At 43.7% G+C, this 15,839-nt stretch overlaps 1 protein-coding gene across 8 annotated transcripts in view; it reads right to left on the reverse strand.

The window, feature by feature from the left end:
- Positions 1–15,839, reverse strand: part of CHD6 (chromodomain helicase DNA binding protein 6) — a 206,247-nt gene that overhangs the window by 94,799 nt on the left and 95,609 nt on the right. For all 8 annotated transcript variants that reach the window (XM_053245232.1, XM_053245235.1, XM_053245230.1 and 5 more), the window contains 3 exons: positions 3,930–4,077; positions 1,755–1,904; positions 206–271 (listed from right to left, as the gene is read on the reverse strand). In XM_053245232.1, the coding sequence (XP_053101207.1) occupies positions 206–271; positions 1,755–1,904; positions 3,930–4,077 (364 nt within the window). The remainder of the gene's footprint in view (positions 1–205; positions 272–1,754; positions 1,905–3,929; positions 4,078–15,839) is intronic.

The raw sequence follows: 15,839 nt of genomic DNA on the forward strand, positions 1-15,839 counted from the left end.
CAGTCCCTGTACCAAGGATTTAATTAGTTAATACAAAGTAGAATTCCTGAAAAATTAGCTTATAGTACATAGTTGCCATCTATTCATTGCACTGTACATTGTAATCTATTCATTGGATACCCTACTCTGAATGTTCTTGTTGCATACAAGCCTCGAGAATGGGGCTGCTTACATATTACAGCTTCCAAGACAGAGAGCTACTTACCTCCTTCTGCACCATCCTGGACGAAAGGATTCTCTCAATGATGTTAGCATCATCCTCAGGAGGCTCCTATAGACCCCAAGACAAGGTAAGTTAGCTGCATTAACACAATACTGTATCCAGAAGCAGCACATAATAAGTAGCAAATTCAGTGTCTCAAGCCCTAAAATCCCACTTAAGACTTTCTCTGGAATTAACAAATTGGGGAAACCCTAGAACAGGTGTTCCCAACCAGTGGTACTCCAGATGTTGCTGAACTACAACTCCCATCATCCACAGCCACAATAAGTTGCAGCTGAGGATGACGGGAGTTGTAGTATCAACATCTGGAGTACCACCAGTTGGGAACCCTTGCCCTAGATGAATTATGCTCTGTGCCTTCACGGAAACTTGAGTGGGGTTGTAGAAAATGGGATTACCATTGCTCCAGATTAAATGCTCACCCCAGATAACAGGGACAGAAATAACAACAGGGCCTGAGCCCTGCTTCATACATTATGCAACAACAGCACTGGCCACTGTGCATATAAATGGAGATATCCAGCAGTTCAGTATTAAAGGCCACACTGGAAATAAAGTGCAAGCCTATGAACTGAAGCTAGTTTACATGTTTTTGCTAATTGTACTAAACACATTACACATTTCCAGGAATATCATGTTTTTACAATTAAAATTGGATTTTATTGAAGCAATCAATTACACTGATTATAGATTAGATATCACATTCCAAGGGCTATTTTATACAAAATCTAAATACACAACAGGAAACTAACTAAAAAGGCTACTGAGAACTCCATACCAGATTGACTGGTATTTGAGCTAAAGAGGCAATAAACCTAAGCACATTTACTTGGGAGTAAGTCCTACTGAACTCATTAGAATTTCCTTCTGAGTAAACATATCTAGGACTGTACTGCAAAGTACAGAGGAGAGGTCAGTTAAGTTGCTGAGTGTGGACATATTCTCTGACTTTCTTCCCATCTAATGGCGCAGCAGGGAAATGACTTGATTATCAAGCCAGAGGTTGCCGGTTCGAATCCCCACTGGTATGTTTCCCAAACTATGGGAAACACTTGTACCGGGCACCAGCGATATAGGAAGATGCTGAAAGGCATCATATCATACTGCGCTGGAGGAGGCAATGGGAAACCCCTCCAGTATGCTACCAAAGATAACCACAGGGCTCTGTGGTCGCCAGGAGTCAAAACCGACTCAACAGCACACTTTACCTTTACATCCACTGAGAGTAGCTTTAAAAGCCACAGAAAAGGTCACCATTGCATTTCTGCAGCATATCAACTGCATCCAAGAGAAACACTTGTGGGACAGCCACAACTGAGCCAGCTCACTTACAAGAGTTCAGCTGGCAAACCCCTCCGATTTGGCCACAGCTCCTGTGCTTATGCAGCTCTTCTCTAAAACCTACTGAAAATACTAGCCCATACATCCATATGTGTCACTGCGCTATTTCATTTCTCCTTCAGTTAAGTAAGTAATATTTCACTTAATGACTACGAAAAGGCAATCTGTTTCCCCAGTTGTACAGCCATACCTCTGCCTGCCAGGCCAAGGTAGATGCAGAAAGAGCAGAAGCTCGACCAGCTCCCAGCACAGCTATCGTTTCACCATCATCATCCACCACCTTGAAATCCAGGTCTTCATTATACTTCCTGCGCTTTACCTGGCGTCCGGAGCGGCGCTTCTGTATATTAAACACAAGACCTGATAAGGGAGGAGAAGTGTACACAGAATTCTCTGACTCAGATCCAGCTATGGCCTGAGTAGTGTAGTCTGTCCTTCCAGCCTTTGCAAAACCAGGCACCACTAGGGGCAAAACAAGGAAAACACACAAGCTGTTCTCACCAACTCCCTGAAGCCAAACCCTCCGGCCCTGGATACTAGGCCCCACGAGGCAGGAAAAGATAGCTCTGTGCCACAGATCCAGCCATACTGAGTAAGACTCCATAAACTCTGAGCATCAAATGTGAACCAAATTATGGACCAATGTGAACCAAATTATGGTCAGCTCAGGTCATGGGGCATGTTATGTCCCCTGGGACTCAGAATATCTGTACCTAGTAGAGTATATCTAATCCTCCACCACCCTAGTTCATTTCTTCTCATCAATAATTCTGTGATTCACACTCCATCTGCCCCTTTACATTTTTCACCAGTCTAACAACAGTAACAAGAACACTAGAGCAAGAAGGCACCCTAAAATGCTCACCTGTCCTCCGTTGGAAATAAAATATGAACTATAGATGTGTGTTGGAAAAATACGTGCACAGCACATATCAGCCCTCTCAGAATCTACCTTGTCCCTTCTTTGCTCATCCTGGTTTTTGTTTTCTCCCCTGGAGCCAAGTTTCAGCAATCTATTACTCCTTTCACACTGCAAATACTCCAAGCATACTCTCTGTTGAATTCACAAATCCTTTTCAACCAATCTTTCTTACATCCAGCTCACCCCTTGATCTAACAGTCTCAGAAATGTTCCTTCAGCATCCCTTCTCTCTCTTGCTGAGAGCCAGTTCATACACACAAGTACATCATGTGATTACGCAAAAATTGTAACTTGGCGCTGAATTTATGAATGCAAAAGCACGAGCTCTGAAGTGATGGAGAGGGGTCATGGAAGTTCTGTTTGCCTTGACATGCTTGTGTAAATCTGCACTGGCCCCTGCTCAGCACAGACTCTTCTTACCTGCTTCTCGAGCTCCCTACCAGATCACTTCTGTGCACAAGGTTCCTGCCTCCATCACCACAAACACCATGTATCTCTTCCTCTAGCCTTATCTGGCATCTCCATTCACCTGCTAATTCCCACTTGGAGGCAGGAGAAAAAATTGAGAGGAGAACCTTCTACTCAGGGGAGGGGACATAGCTCAGTGGAAAAGAACATGCCTTTCATGTAGAAGGTTCAGTTCCTGGCATCTCCAGACAAGGCTGAGGAAGACCCCCTAGTCTGAAACCCACTGCCAGTCAATGCAGACAATATTGATCTAAGTGGCCCAATGGTCTTACACAATGTAAGGGGGTGTCATTTGTTCATATTATATGCGCCTCTTAGGTCTTGTCCAGACAGTGAAATCCACCCCACCTCGCCTTTCTGGTAAGGGGAGGAGATGCACATGCAGCACAACCACGCATACAGTCCACAAGTATTAGAGATGTCATACTGCCCTGGTCTCCCATGTGCCTACACCCACAGGGTGTAGCACAAGATCTGTAAGGTCACAAGGTAAGCACAAGATCTGAACAGACCATCAGTCCTCACAAAGGAGTCATGCCATGCAAAAAAAAAAAAGGGGGGGGGGTTTCCTTGCATTTTGAATGTGCTCAGTTTGGCAACTTCCTGCACTTCTGGTTCCATGCACAATCTGCCACCCGCAAGTATGGGCTCCCAACATACAGAAGTCATACAAGAAGAAATCTTCAAATAAAAAGCAGGAACATCAATAGAACAGCAAATGGCTAGACAGCAGGAGAATTCACACATACTCATAATACCAGTCACTTCTCTCTCAGCCTAACCTACTTCACAGGGTTGTTGTGAAAGAGAAACTCAAGTATGTAGTACACCGCTCTGGGCTCCTTGGAGGAAGAGCGGGATATAAATGTAAAAATAATAATAATAATAATAATAACAGTCACTGTGCTCCTCCTTCAAGACAGAAGGTGAGAGAGGTTCTACCATACTTTAAAGGTGAGAGAGGTTCTACCATACCTGGCTGTCAGCTGATTCCCCAGACTCCTCAGGGCTCTGCCCAGACAGGGAGAGGAGGCTCTGCTCCAGCTCTAGGCTTTCCACTGGAGTGTCATTTTTCCTTTTCCCCTTTTTCTTCTTCTCAACAGGAGTTGGTCCTTGCTCCGTGCTGCAGATACAAATCAGTAAGAGATTGCCTTAGGTCAGGATGATCAGAGGACACATTGCAGGAAGTGGGCTCAGTGTGCAACTTTGTGACTGATGTTTCTGCCCAAAACGCCACCCTGAAAAGCTGGGTGGATTTGAGTTAAATCAAATAAATTTAAAACATGATTTAAATCATTTCTCTGGAATACTCAATTTAATGATTTAAATCACTAGTCAGGAAGATTCTACTGAATCATCATTTTCTAGCAAAAGTGCATTCTGTTGTCTGATATAAGCTTGATATGTATTAATCCCTACTCAGAGATAGATGTAGGTTTCATGTTTAGAAGGGAAGTACATACTATACATTATAAAGCAAAAACTTATTCTGAATTTCTTTCAGATTAATTTTCATCACAAAATGGGATGATGATTTGGTCATTTTATTTAGTACCAAACCATATACATGTACATTTTTGTGATGATGTGCTAGGAGAACCCTGCAAACAGACTCTTAAATGGTACTAATAAGCATGTTCATTCTAGGCAGTTTTCTTTAACAGTCAACCAACAAAAAAACGCAACAAAATAATTACATGTACACATGCATATACACCAACTGCAGAATAGGACCAATCAGGTATGTTATCTCTCATCTCCATTTACTGCTGTTAATATGTTTACAGAATACAATCAGAAGTTATTATTATTACTATTCCTGATACCTTTGACCTAGGTATTTTTTTACACATTGTTTTAAGAAAGTTTAAAAATCCATTTTTAAATTATTTTTTAATCATTGGTTGTTATCAACCCTGCTGAAAAGTCTCTCTTTGTGCCACCAAGTCTCTTAGAGCACCACGGCTCTTGTTGTCAACAGCCAAGATCCAAAGAAGCAAAAGGAAGAAGCAGGCTTCAAGCTAATCCTTGCAAATAGGAATTTATAATTCTGAAGACTGTTCAGTGCATTTCAACCCGGTTATCTTCTGCGGCAAAGGGTCTTCAAGTGTCTTGGGTGACACTTAAAGGGTCTTTAGGTTTTGGGTGAGATTAGTTTATAATGTGTCTAGGTTTGTCTGGAGATGGGGAGACAGGGGGGCATATCCACTGATTATGGGGTGGCTATTCCAGTGGCGGTGGGGAATAGAAGAGGTAATGGCAAGTCAGCAAGCTGTTACAGGGGAAGGGAAATAAGAAATCTACTAACTGTTTCCCTTTCCAGCTGTCCTGCCAGCTCTTTGGGGAGCAATGCCAACCACCCACAGAGCCTCACTTTGCTCCTTTAATGCCAGTTCGGTCCAGAATAAATCAGAAATTATCCATGATCTGATTATGGATGAATGGGCCAACCTGGTATTTATCACAGAGACTTGACTGGGGGAGGCTGGTGGCCCAGTCTGGTCCCAGCTTCTCCCTTCCAGGGTTCTCTGTTGAAGAGCAGGTGAGGGGATGTGGGCGGTGAGGCAGGTTCTCTGCTGAGGAGCAGCGGAGTGGCTGTGGTCTATAGGAACAACATCTCCCTTACCAGGATCCCTGACAAAATATCTGACCATATTGAATGTGTGTACTTAAGTTTGGGGACTAGGGACAGACTGGCACTTCTGTTGGTGTACCCATTACCCCACTGCCCAATAGAGTCCATAACTGAGCTGACGGACTTGGTCTAGGGCTTGGCTTTGGAATCCTCCAGGCTTGTGGTGGTGGTGGGGGACTTAAATGTTCACTTCGAGACCAATTTGTCTGGGGTGGCTCAGGAGTTTATAGCAGTCATGACAACTATGGGCCTATCCCAAGAGGTCTCGAGACCAACACACACTGCTGGTCATATGCTTGATCTGGTCTTTTACTCTGATTGGGGTGGTTTTCCATGGGTGGGAACTCCTGTGATTTCCCCATTGTCATAGACAGACCACCATTTGGTAAAGGTGGCACTTAAAATCACATCCCACCTCCGCAGCGGTGAGGAGCCTATTAGGATGGTCCACCTGAGAAGGTTATTGGATCCAATAGGATTCCTTGGAAGGATTTAGTGTTGGCTCTGACAGTGATCCTGGTGGAGAATTGGAACAACAAACTCACCAGGGCTTTAGACCTGATGGCTTCTAAGCATCCTCTCCAATCTGCTTCGAAACTGGCCCCTTGGTACACAAAACATCTATGGGGGCTGAAGCAGGAAGTTAGACAACTGGAGCACAAGTGGAGAAAGAATCAACTCGAATCTGACAGATTACAACATAGAGTGCATTTGAAGACCTATGCTCAAGCAATATGTGCAGCAAAGAAGCTATTTTCTCCCCTGCCTGTATTACATCCGCAAGCTCACATCCAGCGGAGTTGTTCAGGGTTGTGAGAAAGCTAACACATGCATCTCCTCCCTTGAATCAGAATTTGGAACCAACAATTACCTGTTGTGATGTTTTTAATGGAGTTCTTTGTGGATAAAATCTCTCGTATTCAGACTGAATCAGACCCCACAATTACTGCAGTGTCTAATGTGGAGGTGTCCATCAACTCCTCTTATATGGTTAGGCTGGATCAGTTTCAGTTTGTGACTCCTGAGGATGTGGACAAGCTGCTTGGAACAGTGAGGCCTGCCACCTGTTGTCTGACATGGTTTATACTGTCTGTCAGGGGGTTTGTTGTAGAGGACATGGTAGATACTATAAATTATAATTATACATCCCTTATCCCTTCTCTTATCCCTGAAGGAGGGCAGGATGCCTCCTTGTCTTAAGAAGGCAATCATTAGAACTCTTCTGAAGAAGCCTGCTTTGGATCCTCAGAGTTAATCAACTATAGCCCTGTCTTCTACCTTCCATGGCTGGGCAAGGTAATTGAGAGGGTGGTGGCCTCCCAGCTCTAGGCAGTCTTGAAGGAAACTGACTATCTAGACCATTTCAAACTGGCTTCCTGGTGGTCTATTGGGTGGAGAATGCCTTTGTCGGCCTGATGGATGATCTCCAACTGGGAATCAACAGGGGGAACATAGGAACATAGGAAACTGCCATATACTGAGTCAGACCATTGGTCTATCTAGCTCAGTATTGTCTTCACAGACTGGCAGTGGCTTCTGCAAGGTTGCAGGCAGGAATCTCTCTCAGCCCTATCTTGGAGAAGCCAGGGAGGGAACCTGAAACCTTCTGCTCTTCTCAGAGAGGCTTAATCCCCTGAGGGGAATATCTTGCAGTGCTCACACATCAAGTCTCCCATTCATATGCAACCAGGGCAGACCCTGCTTAGCTATAGGGACAAGTCATGCTTGCTACCACAAGACCAGCTCTCCTCTCCTAAGTGTGACCCATTGAACACGGTATCCTTCTGAAGCGCCTGAGGGGCCAGGGAGCGGGACGCATTCCGCTCCTACCTCTTGGGTAGATTCCAGATGGTGTCACTTGGAGACTGATGCTCTTCAAATGCTGAACTTTTATATAGTGTTCCCCAGGGCTCTATAATGTCCCCAGTGCTTTTTAAAATCTACATTAAACCACTGTGAGAAATCATCAGGAGATTTGGTGCAGGGTGTTATCAGTATGCTGATGACACCCAAATCTATTTCTCCATGTCAGCATCATCAAGAGAAGGCATAACCTCCCTAAATGCCTGCGTGGAGGTGGTGATGGGCTGGATGAGGAATAACAAATGGAGACTGAATCCAGATAAGGCAGAGGTACTTATTGTGTGGGGTCAGAACTCGGGAAAACAATTTTGATCTGGATGGGAGATCAAAATGGGATCACACTTCCCCAGAAGGAACAGGTACACAGTCTAGGGGTACTTCTGGATCCAAACCTCTCCCTGGTGTCCCAGGTTGAAGAGATGGCAAGAGTTGTTTTCTATCAGCTTTGGCTGATACACCAGCTGCATCCATTTTTTGAGATAAACAACCTCAGTACAGTGGTACATATGTGTAACCTGCTTTTGGAATCTCAGGTGGAGGTGGTGGCCAGGAGTGCCTTTGCATGGCTTCAACTAGTTGCGCCAGCTGCGTCCCTTTCTCAAGAAGGCAGATCTGGCCACAGTTACCCATGCCTTAGTCACGTCACGACTGGATTACTGTAATGCGCTCTACATGGGGCTGCCCTTGAAGAATATCCAGAAACTGCAGCATGTACAAAAGGTGGCAGCTAGGGTTCTATCTGGAGCTGCCCGGTATGATCATATCACACCTATTTTGAAAGAGCTGCACTGGTTACCAGTGTGTTTCCGGGTCCAATTCAAGGTGCTGGTTTTGACCTTTAAAGCCCTTAACAGTTTGGGCCCAGGATACTTGAGGGACCGCCTGCTCCCAAGGGTTGCTGCCTGTTTGACGAGATCATCTGTGGGGGCTCTGCTCTCGGTGCCGACAATGAGGGAGGCTCAGTTGTCATGCACGTGGGACAGGGCCTTCTCTTTTGCTGCCCCCACACTTTGGAATGCTCTCCCAGTGGTCATTTCGCTCCTCAGACTCCATCACAGCTTTTAGAAAGCTTCTTAAAGCTTGGCTTTTTATCCAGGCCGTTACATGATTATTGCTGCTTCTGTGTGTTTTTATCTGTGTACAGTTTTTATGTTTGTACTTTATATATTTTAAATCAGATTTGTTGTCATATTTTTAGCTTAATACTTTTAATTGTCATTTTTATTATATATTTTTTAACTTTTGTAAACTGCCTTGGGATTGTTTTTAATGAAAGGCAGTATATAAATGCTACAATATAAATAAACAAACAAATAAATAAAGCCTCCAGACTTGACTACTGCAATGTGCTGTATGTGGGGCTGCCCTTGTACACAGCCCAGAAACACTAGTTAGTACAGAATGTGACATCCAGGTTGGTCTCTGGGTCATCTCGAAGAGACCATATTACTTCTATACTAAAAGAGCTGCACTGGCTACCCATAAGTTTCCGGGCAAAATACAAGGTGCTGGTTATAACCTATAAAGCCCTAAACAGCTTAGGCCAGGGGTGGGGAACCTTGGCACTCCAGCTGTTGTTGAACTACAACTCCCATCATCCCCAGCCACAATAATTGTGGCTGGGGATGATGGGAATTGTAGTTCAACAACAGCTGGAGTGCCAAGGTTCCCCACCCCTGGCTTAGGCCCTTGGTATTTAAGAGGACATCTTCTTCACCATGAGCCCCACCGCCCATTGAGATCATATGGAAAAGTTTGTCTGCAGTTGCCAACAGCTTATCTGGTGGCTACATGAGGAGACATCTTCTCTGTTGCTGCCCCAAGACTCTGGAATAATGAGCCTCCCCATCTTTGAAATAAGAGCCTCCCCATCTCTGGCAACTTTTTAAAAGTCTCTAAAGACTTATTTTTCCACCCAAGCTTTTTACCTGGACTCTGGTTTAAAAAAAATTTTTTTTCATTTTAAATCTATTTTATGTTGTTGTAAACTGCCCAGAGACAGAAATTTGGGGTAGTCTAAAATTTGAAAATAAAATAAAAGTGCCCTTTTCTTGTACCCTGCTTAAAAAATTTCTCTCAAGAATATACTTGAGCTAAATATTTTAGTGAGTTGCTTCTACTGGGGTACCAGGAAGAAACACAAATTCCTGAAGATGACTCTCAGTTGAAACTTACGGAGTAATCTTCACATAATAAATTGTTCTTTTCAAGCACCAGTTTGAGGCCTGCCGCCCATTTTGCTTTTCTGTTTTTTGTTTGTTTGTTTGTTTGTTTGTTTGGTGATGCCCAGTTTTCTCACCTGCCAAGATCCAAAGGGTCATACATGAAACAAGCCTTTTGAGGGCTCCCTTCCTACCACATGGGGATATGACTTGATTATCAAGCCAGAGGTTGCCGGTTCAAATCCCCACTGGTGTATTCTACCAAAGACAACCACAGGGCTCTGCCAGGAGTCGAACCGACTCAACTGCACACTTTACCTTTACCTTTTCCTACCACAACACCTCATGTTTTCCTAAAAGCCATTTCTGAATGAGAAGGGATAATGCCTTGATGAGTAGCATCCTATGCAGTGCAAGGGGCTGCAGCCAGAAAGGAAAATAAGTAAAGTCCCCATCTGTGTCTGTGCACATGCACACAGATGTGCACACTTTGGATCCCAACAAAAATCCTTTTGGAGAGGATTATTACTGCTAATCTATTATTTCAATCAAAGGCAGCTGTGCACAGTCGACACCTTCAAGTCCCCCTTCAGAAGCATAAGAGATGGGATCAGAGAGTTTGACAAGGATTTGACAACAAAAACTGGTTTCTGGGTCTTGGCGTATGAAACACATACTGTGAGCCAATTCTCATGAACATGTCTCTCACTCTCCCAAGCCTGTGAACTCCCTCCTTCCCCCTCTCATATGCCAAGGGAATCCTGGTCTGCTTAAACAAGAGCTTTGCATGTCATCCAAATCCGAAGTTGTTTAACTGCAATTTAGAAACTATGCTCTGAGACCAAAGTTAGATCTTGGTTTCAGGTCATGGATAGGCTGTAGTTTGTAAACAACTGCTTTGAGTTCAGATGATATGCAGAATGGTTGTATAAGTAAACCAGGATGTTCACATCACAGCCTGCACAAGAGCTGAAAAGGTATGGGGGAGGAGGGGCGTGTGGGCTCAGGAGGGTTGGGGACACATTCAAAATCACACAGAGCATAGTCTGTACAGCCATCTGAACCACCCCCCTGATCAAGACTTGACAGCATTCAGCATGCAGAAAATTCCACTTTGTTCCATTCAGCAAGGTAATTCTGAATTAGTGTTAACCTCTAACATTAAAAATCATTAGTGTGAATCCAAAACAATTCATGTAGCTCTAACACAAGGGTATTAAATCTATTTGGGAAAGGATTTCTCTCCCCCCCCCCCCTTTAGGATAAGAGTCATTGGATAACTGCATTTTCTTTTATTTCCTTTACAAATACCAGTAACAGTTGTTTAAACACACAATAATAGTGGCCTTTATATAGTAACATGACTCCAGAAGCTGGAGCACCAAAAAATAAGATTCATCTTTTTCAAAATAAGAAAGAGCACAATGGGCTATGGAGGCCAAGGATGACATGTCAAGATATATTTGAGCCATTCTCTTTTACCAGAAAACAGACAGAGAGGACACGAGGAGGCCTTGGAGAGGAGATGATAATACTGGCTTCTGGCTGCAAGTTTAATTAACTCCAGTGCCAGGCAGGCCATGAAGCTTTAGCTGCAGCAGACTTCAATGCCACAGTTCCCACTATTTCTGCCTCAACCCTAACCATGCATGGGGCAGTAGGAAGTGCTGGGAAGGTGAACACAATGACAGTATCGCTGCCTGGTTATACCTTTTACTCATAGTCAGATCTGGGTCAATATTTTAATCAGATATGACTAGCCAACAGTCTGAATCGCTTTTATTTATCTCTAAGCAACTTTACAATATGCTAAGCTAGGTAGGGTTTGAAAAAAAAATTTTAAAGGTCCAACATTGCACTCGTAAGGAAAACTGGTTTTGATTTTCCATGCAATGCCCCAATTGAAAGCTAGTTAGAAAAGCAGATGATACACCAGCTGACATACAGAGCAACCTGGGAGAAGCCACTGTCAGTCTGTGAAGACAATATTGAGCTAGGTAGACCAATGGTCTGACTCAGTATATGGCAGCTTCCTATGTTCCTATGATGCACCCATGTAGTCAGAGAGCAGCCTAACGAACTTTCCAACTAATTACACCAGTGCAATGGGAAAGTGGCAACTTTTGATGCCCTCCCCTTTCCCTGGAAGCCCTCTGTGCCACCCAAAAATATGTTCCCAAGGGCTTCACAACCATCAGAGACAGCATCCTTGCTCTCCATGTCAACCATTGTGTGTGTTTCATATACATTTTATTATATTGCTCACTCTTGAAAAGGACCTCCACCAATCTTCCTTTTGAGGGGATGCTTCAGAAAGCACATTTGCTCCTCAACCTCCCATTATATAGGATTATCTCATTCTGTCCAGCCACACATGCTTTATAGGCACATAGATGGAATCTGAGGTGTATGATCTTTGCAATAAAATATGCTTCCAGCTCCCATCATACCAAATACAATAAATAAATAAAACCAACTAGAAAAAAGAATGACTCCTGAGAAAAAATGACTCCTGAGAACAAATACTGTAAGTTGGCCATCCCATGATTTTGAGAGCCAAAATCATGAGGCTCTTCAGACCCCACACTGAAGCAAAGTCTTTCACCAAAGTTGTCTGACTTGGGATTTCATCTCTGCTTTATAATGGGAGAAAGCAGGCACACATTATCTGCTTGACTTACCAAAGACCCATCTACATCAGATTTTCTATAACACACCAAAGGATAAAGTACATACACAATCCCATTTCTTTTTAAAAGCTCAGGAATACATGCTCTGTGCACAGTAACCACACTGGACAACTGACCCCTCTCATTTCCCCAAGCACTTCAGTCCAGTCTGAAACCCATAATTTCAAGGACAAATATTCAGCTGAAGCCTCTGATGCTGTAGTTTGACAATATTATTTTACATCTTTGATTAATCTGTGTCAGAAAGCTAGCACCTCCATCCTTCTTCTATAATCCAGTTACATTCTTGTCTTCTGAGCAGCCAAGAAGGAAAATAGCCTCAATACTGAAAGATCAAGGATAGCATTTGAATGTTACTGCAGAACAAAGAGGGAGTTAAGAGACTTCTTGGGGTCCTATGCAGTCATTTATTTTATTTATTTAAAACATTTATATGCCACCATTCTTCACATATGAATGATGACTTATAATAAAAAAAAATTAAAAAGCCACAATAAAACACAATAAGACTAAAAATGTGCAAGGATAAAAGAGAATAGTTGCAACACGGTGATCACATAAATAGACAGACAGAAGTACTGGCTGAAATGAGAAAGTCTAGAACTTTGATCTAAAATTGAAAGGGAGGAGTGAGCCTAAAATCAAGAGTCAGGGAGTTCCAAGGGCTGGGGCCATCACTGAGAAGGCTCACCCACTGATATAACACTGAAACATAGAGCCCTTTCTCACCATCAGGAAGAAAGGGCTCCACGCTGCAAGGGAGGAAGCTTTAAAACACCTCCCCCACAGACAAGCCTTGTCTTCTGGCTGGTGAGCGGGGCCAGGAAGCCCCTGGAACTCCCATAATGCTTCGCACAAGTGTGCAGTGCATTATGGGGAACCTACTGATGAAGGCCGGGAGGCTACTCATGTGTAGGTGCTGTGTGCAGCCACAACACACAATCAGTTAGCCAGGGGTAAGAGCATGTTCATGCCCTTAACCCTGGCTAACTGCCGGGGCTCCCTACAGGGTTTGTCGCTGCACCACTGCACCATGCGGCTCCTGGCGGTTCTCACAGGCAAGCAAAACCAGGCTGGGCTTCCTTAGTCCCGTCTTGACTGCGCATGTGAATAGCCACATAGTTTGATTTCATTAGCCATGGTTAAGTATTATGTATGAATATTTAAACTGTGGTTATGGACTGATCACAAACCTGGATGCAAACCATAGTTTGAAGTGGGTTTGCAAACAATGCATTAACCATGGTTAAGATGTACATCTGTACCAAGCAAACTGGTTTTGCAGTTTCTCACATCTCCAAACCTTTTGTTGACAAGGAGGGCTTACATAACACCCTCCAGGAGCAGAGCTAAGCTCAGCAAGCTGAATCATGGTTTCTCTGAACATACAGAATCTTAACAAGGTTTAAAGGCTGGTTAATAATGGGTTAAAGTTTAATAATGGTTACCACTAACAGAGGGCAAGTAAAAGTGCTAACAAAAATACAGAGCAAATGAACATAATGTTTTTCATTGAATCTATTCATGCTCAAAAAGATGGAAGCACACACATCTCAAATTACGGATAACTTTTATTTAGCCTTCAGTGCTCAAAGCCAGGGTTCAAGAAATGTTGGCTGAGTTTACCAGCCAAGAGTATTTTACTTTTCAGATGATTCCTCAAGCTATGTTGGTACATTACTCATCAGGACCTTTTTCACTTGTCAGGCATCATTTTTACTCACCACAGACTAATGGAATGCATTGTGGAATGAACTCCCGGCAGAAATAGGTAGTTTGGGTTCACTGTTGGCCTTGAAGAGAGCCCTTAAAACCTATTTGTTTGATCTGGCCTCCCAGAGTTTTAAAATTGTTTTTAAATGTTTTCAATTCTTTTTAATGGTTTAATGGTTTCAAACTGTTTTAAGATTAGATAGATAGATAGATAGATAGATAGATAGATAGATAGATAGATAGATAGATAGATAGATAGATTTCCTGAGTTGGGCTCAAAGCAACACCAAGAAATCAATGGAGAGGAGCAGTTGGGAGAGGGTGATGATGTTACATGGCAGGTGGGTGGCCTGGCACAACTGGATTTTATTCAAAGAGAATCAGAATTGAACAAGACCAATGGTAACTGGATTACAAACTGAGCCTTTTCTCATGATCAGTGAGAAAGGGCACGAGGAAGAGCAGGGAGGAAGGTTGCTAGCACTTACCTCCCCTCAGATGATCTCTCTGACTTTGCTGGGCAGGCGGATCACCCGCTCAGACGATTACCAGCTGCACTCGGTAGCATGGAGGGTCAGGGGCCGAGAAGCGTTGCCCCACTCCCCAAACTCCCATAATGCACTGCATGAGTGTGCAGTGCATTGTGGGGATTCCCCCAATGCCAGCCGGGAGCCCCACAGTCTCCCAGCCCCGGCTGCAAGCAGCCAGGATTTGCAGACAAGCAGAAAAACAGGGCGAAAGGAGTGCTTGCTCTCTTAGCCTTGTTTTGGGGGCAGGCTCCAGAGACAGGTTTGCAGCTGCACCACTGCCGGGAGCTAAGTGACTCCCAGCAGTAAGCATGCGCAGGCAAAACCTGGGCTGGGCTTCCATAGCCCGGTTTTGTCTGCATGTGAGAACAGCCTCACTGTCTGGCCTCACTACAAGGATCAGGTTACACCTTCTCCTCCAGAAGCAAGGTAGCAAAAATGGTTGTAAAACATTTTTGCCAAGACACGTAGAAAAATAACCCCAGCACAGAACTGCCAAGGTGCATAGCATCTCCCTATCTTGTTTCTAGAAGTATGACCTTGCAAGAGTATGGGTTAAAAAAAGGGTGGTGGCGGTCAGTGTTCCCACTACCAGGGATTCCCAGAAGTTGTTGACTATAACTCCCACAATCCCCAGCCAAAGGCCACTGCAGCTGGGATTCTGGGAGTTGTAGTCAAAAACAGCTGGGGATCCCTGTTAGAGGGAACCGTGGTGGTGGTTGGAAGAAAGCCAGCTTATCAAATGATCCATATAACATATAACTCCATGCAGTTATGTGGATTCTGTGCAGTCTACAGCCCTGTTCGGGCATTCTTGTAACTGTGCACAGTAAATATGGTTACAATGCCAACTGAACCATGAACCCTCACAACAATGCATAACATAGCCTCACCCCCCACATCAACCACGAATACAGCACTGACTTTCAATTAAGTGTAGATCCATATTTACATGTAAGCATAAACTGCAGTGCAGCTTTTAAAAAACTAACTACTAATATTTATGTACAGCTTTTCAACAGAAGTTCTCAAAGTGATTTACATAGAAAAATGAGTAACAAATAAGATGGTTCACTGTCCCCAAAGGGCTCACAATCTAAAATTGCAAAGAAACTGTGCTAGATTTAGATGGAGAGGGACAGTTGCTCCCCTCCTGCTAAATATAAGAGAATCACCACTTCAAAGGTTTTAAGGTAACAGAAATGCAAGGAACACATCCCAATAGCAAGGATACAACGAATGACCTTTATTTGCTACAATTCTGGAAATTTGGTACCAGGAAATACCCATATTTT

Source organism: Hemicordylus capensis, chromosome 4, assembly GCF_027244095.1.
Source record: "Hemicordylus capensis ecotype Gifberg chromosome 4, rHemCap1.1.pri, whole genome shotgun sequence".
NCBI lineage: Eukaryota > Metazoa > Chordata > Lepidosauria > Squamata > Cordylidae > Hemicordylus > Hemicordylus capensis.